Source organism: Chenopodium album, chromosome 6 (assembly GCF_948465745.1).
Source record: "Chenopodium album chromosome 6, dcCheAlbu1.1, whole genome shotgun sequence".
NCBI lineage: Eukaryota > Viridiplantae > Streptophyta > Magnoliopsida > Caryophyllales > Amaranthaceae > Chenopodium > Chenopodium album.
The window spans coordinates 46,761,589-46,766,322 of NC_137839.1; the positions used below are offsets into that span (position 1 = coordinate 46,761,589).

Sequence of the window (4,734 nt, forward strand, 5' to 3'; positions counted from 1 at the left end):
GTTTGGAAAATTGACCAAACCGTATTTTGCGGTTTGGTTTGGTTTAGACTCAAACCGCACTAAAACAGACCATGTTCACCCCTACGGGCAGCGGCCGTTACGTATGCAGCCGTTACGGATGGCCAATGTTATTCGTAACGGGCACTGTCCGTTACGAATAATTCGTAACGGAACATTCAAAATGTCCGTTACGAATAAACCGTTATTCGTAACGGACATTTCAAGTGCCCGTTACGAATAACCCGTTTTTCGTAACGGACATTTCAATGTCTGTTACGAAAAACGGGTTATTCGTAACGGACATTTGAAGTGCCCATTACAAATAACAAGTTATTTGTTGTAACAGGATTTTCAACTGCCCGTTATAAATAACCCCGTTATTTGTAACGGGCATGATATCTGCCCGTTACAAATAGTGTGTAACCCAATTTTTAAAAAAAAATCTAGCACATGCTGCTGTGCTGGATTAGCTAGCTTGCATAAAACTTATAGCACAATTATTTTATTAATTAATTGAGATAAAAATAGTACTTAATATTTATACAATGAGCAAAAAAAAAAATACATTTATTATTGCCTAAATAATTAAAACTAAAAACCTTCTGCTACATTGATTCTTCTTAGTCCAAAGCTATTTAACTTTTCAATGATCTTCTTAGTCCAAACCTTCTACTTCGTTGATTCTTCATAGGCCAAAGCTATTGCTGCATCAGTTCAATCTTTTGCTGAAGGCCCTGTACTTGATCTGCAACATCGAATAATATATTGGCCTCTTGAATTAATATAGAGCCAATCCACTGGACAACTGATGCAACAATGGATTCTGCCATGGTTGTGAGCTTTTGGTGTTTACCTTAGTTTTCCTGTTTATTTCACATAAATGAATCAATATTAAAGATAGTCAATTTTAACTTACAACAAACACACACACATTACGGGGAAAAAGAGAAGTATGAGGTGCCTTACAGATCCTACTATAGCAATGAACCTTTTATTTGGGTGAAATTCTTAGATCTTTACACAATTGAGGAAAGCTTATTCTTCAAATAACTATAAAAATACATCAAGGAAAGTAAATAATACTTTTGTAACCAGAAAGATACAAAGGCAATATATCTTACACTTTGGTAATTTAGGGGTTGTCCTATTTTATGGGTTTTAGGGTCTATCATCCATGAATTTATTTGCTTCCGCTAGCACTCATAACCGTTACATACTCAATGTAACAATGACAATAATTTATTCATATATATGATCACAGTTTTTCAGTATACTAGCTAATGCAGTAATTCATATGACACAATGCAGCAGACAGTAGATAGCACTTTATGCAAAACTTCCAACAGATAGCAGATAGCACTTTATCTTCCACAGGTTTTTTTATCACTAGGCCTAATCCTTGCAGTGCTGGCAGACATGAACAAATTATTTCACAATAAAACAAAAACTAAAACTAAAACGTCAAAAAAAAAAGTAAAACCTTAAATTATGAAACTCTTAAACCTTAAAGTCAAATCAGTAATCAGGTAATGCATTATAATCAATTAATGAATCAAGATCACAAAATTCGGACTCCAGGAAATTCTTAAACTTTAAATCATATTCATCAGCTAAACACATCAAATACTTAAAACTTTGTTATAAATCTTTAATCATATATCATTTTATCCAATATTTCAATTCAACAATCCAATAACTTTGATATACGAGGATTCATATAAAAATGAAGCAATCAATCCACAGCACATGAACCAAGAAAGAGCATAAAAGTCGTAAAACAATCTAAAATCCAAATAATCAAACATCAAAACATGAAAAAATTCATCAATTTATCTACTTCATAAGATCTGAACCAAAAACCAATCAAATTACAGAACAAAATCAATTTCAAAAAACAGTCAAACCAAAATCAATTTGAGGTTATTTTAGTGGCTTCAACTTTACAAAATTAAATTAGCTTTTAGGTTGCACACATGAGGTGTTGAGACAGAGAGAGAGAGAGAGACCTATCACATGGAAATGACTCCAAAACGACAATCTCTTCCTCAGCGTTTCATCTCATTAAGTAAAGTAGCTACACAACGGGCACCTAAAAAACGAGCAAAGTAGGAATTTAGTACAACAATACACTAATCAACGAGGCTTTGTTATTGTCTACCTTATTTTAACAGATTTAAACTAATTTCACGCAATGAAATCAGATTTAGATTTCTGCTGATAACCGAGTTTTACAATGTATAACGGATTTTTACTAATATAAATCCCCCTCCCCAAACAGAGCCTAACTCACTCAATAAGCATTTTCTCTACTAAAGACAAAATGCATACCTGTAGCTCCCTAGGGATGTCCAAGGGCTATTGCTCCCCATTAACATTAACTTTCGTTGGATCGAGGTTCAGCTTTTTACAACAGTAAACATATTGAGATGCAAAGGCCTGCATTGAAAATGGATGTTACAAATTTGAGAAATTGTGTTGAAGCCACCAACTGAAAATATGAGGCAGCTTGTTCAGAGTGCTAACCTCATTTATCTTAAATAGATTGATATCATTAAGCTTTAGCCCGGCAGATTTCACAGCAGCAGGAATGGCAAAAGCTGGGCCAAACCCCATAACAGAAGGATCCACACCAACAACAGCAAAGCTCCCAAAATCAAACAAGTGCGGATAATTTAACAGCAGTATTTCTCAAATAGCAAACTCACAAAATCAAACAAGTGCGGATAATTTAAGATTAAAATACGCAATTGAAACCGAAATTCATTTCCAACACTATTACTTCCTCTAAATCAACATGCAAACAAAAATCATCAAACACAGAAAACAAAATTCAATTATGAAATTCATAAAAATGGAAATTCAAACGCAAAAAAGATCTAAAATCATAGTAGCAAATGTAGAATCAGTAGAAAAGAGAAAACACATACAAAGATCCACGATTGTAGAGGTCGATAGAAACAGAGATACGTTCGACGCCATTGCTGAGCTTTGTAAGGGTAGCCTTCTTGTTAGCTACAATAAAAGCTGATTCCGAATTCGTCATTGCCGAGATTGAACATGAAACAAGAATCATAGCGAAAATTATAAACCCTAATTGATTGATTGAAGCCGCCATTGTTGAATTCTCTGACAGTCTAACCTACAGCCAATATTGGGATAATTTGGGTGATGTCTATAACAGTCTAACCTACAGCCCATATTGGGATAATTCTAATCCAACATATCAAAGCATACTGGCAACTCACATAGCAACACAAAAGACTTAAATGAGTTAGTTAGTTAGCTAAATGCCTCACAATCTATCACTATAAAAGGCGGGGAGGGTCCTCTTACAAGATATCGTCAACTGTTCCTTCTATGTTCGAGATCCTTTTGGTAGAAGAAAATCAGAATTATTTTAGAACAAGCCCGTCGGATGCATGTAATTACAATATATTAATTTTACCTGAAACATTACCAAAAAATGGATTTCATAAATTCGTGAAATTAGCATTAAAGAAAACTAAACCTAATTTCCACACCAAAGTGGTCCTTCACAACACCCCCACAAATTGATAATTCAGAACAAATACTCCCAATTCCGCCTATGTAAGGTTGTACCACAGAGATTGCTAAAAAAACCATGACATTGACATTCACAATCTAAATTCTCAGTTCCCAATAAATGTTTCAGCAACAATCCAATTACAATTAACATTAAAAATTCAACTTTATAGAAAAAAAAATATATATATATTCACCAAGAAATAAAGAACAAAGATTTAAAAACTAACCTTCTTCTTCTTGACAGGTTTGAGGATTTTAATGATACATTTCTCATTACTAGTACAATGAACACCTTCAAAAACCTCGCTATACTTCCCTCTCCCAACCTTCCTCACCACCTCATAATCATCCTGTTCACTACAAATTTCCAATTACCAGAACAAATCAATCAATCAATTAATCAACAGATCGAATTGAGAATTCAATCAAATTAAATCAAATTAATTAAAAAAAAAGAAAAAGAAAAACAAACCCCCATTGAACAGTAAGAGCCTCGTAATCCCAATAATCCTTATGTCTAACAACATTAACATCAGAATAAACCCTAGCTTTGGAAGCAGCGCTAGGGCGGCGAATCGATAAACTAGCAAAAATCATTCAAATAAAAATCAGATTAAAATCTAATTATAAAACCCAAAAATTCTACCAATTTGAATATAATTTCTACAGATCTAGTAGCAAAAACAAAACATATTTTTTAAAAAAAAAACACATAATCAATAGGAAAGAGAATATGGAGTTAAGGAGAGGTAGTAAAGAGAGTGAAAGAGAATGAATCTTGAGGAAAGAAAAAGACAGTGAGTTCTAAAGAGGAGAGAGAAAGAGAGTGAGTGAGTGAAAGAGAAAGTTAGAGAATGATTTCTGAGGAGAGAGAAAGAGAGTGAACGAAAGAGAGGGGAGTGACGACTGAGAAGATGTGTAAAACCCTAAGTAAGTAACGGGCTCATCTCATCAGCTGGACGCCTGGACCAATCATTCGTAACGGGCCCATGATGTCCGTTATAAATAGTATATTATTCGTAAGGTGTGGTATTTTATCCGTTACAAATACTATAGTATTCGTAACGGACATTATTTTGCCCGTTACGAATAAATAAGTATTCTTAACAGACACTATTTTGCCCGTTACGAATATCTTAATTGTAACGGCAAAGCTTTGCCCGTTACAAATAGCCTGTTACGAATGAG

At 34.0% G+C, this 4,734-nt stretch overlaps 1 protein-coding gene across 1 annotated transcript; it reads right to left on the reverse strand.

Annotated features, from left to right (window-relative positions):
• Positions 1 to 513: 513 nt before the first annotated feature.
• LOC145636052 (uncharacterized) lies at positions 514 to 4,431 on the reverse strand. The gene is made up of 7 exons (XM_081687491.1): positions 4,019 to 4,431; positions 3,774 to 3,903; positions 2,928 to 3,139; positions 2,524 to 2,644; positions 2,329 to 2,436; positions 2,007 to 2,089; positions 514 to 863 (listed from the first exon to the last, which is right to left on the reverse strand). The coding sequence occupies exons 1-5, from the start codon at positions 4,141 to 4,143 to the stop codon at positions 2,356 to 2,358; spliced, it is 669 nt and encodes a 222-aa protein (XP_081543617.1). The 5' UTR covers positions 4,144 to 4,431; the 3' UTR covers positions 514 to 863; positions 2,007 to 2,089; positions 2,329 to 2,355.
• Positions 4,432 to 4,734: the final 303 nt, after the last annotated feature.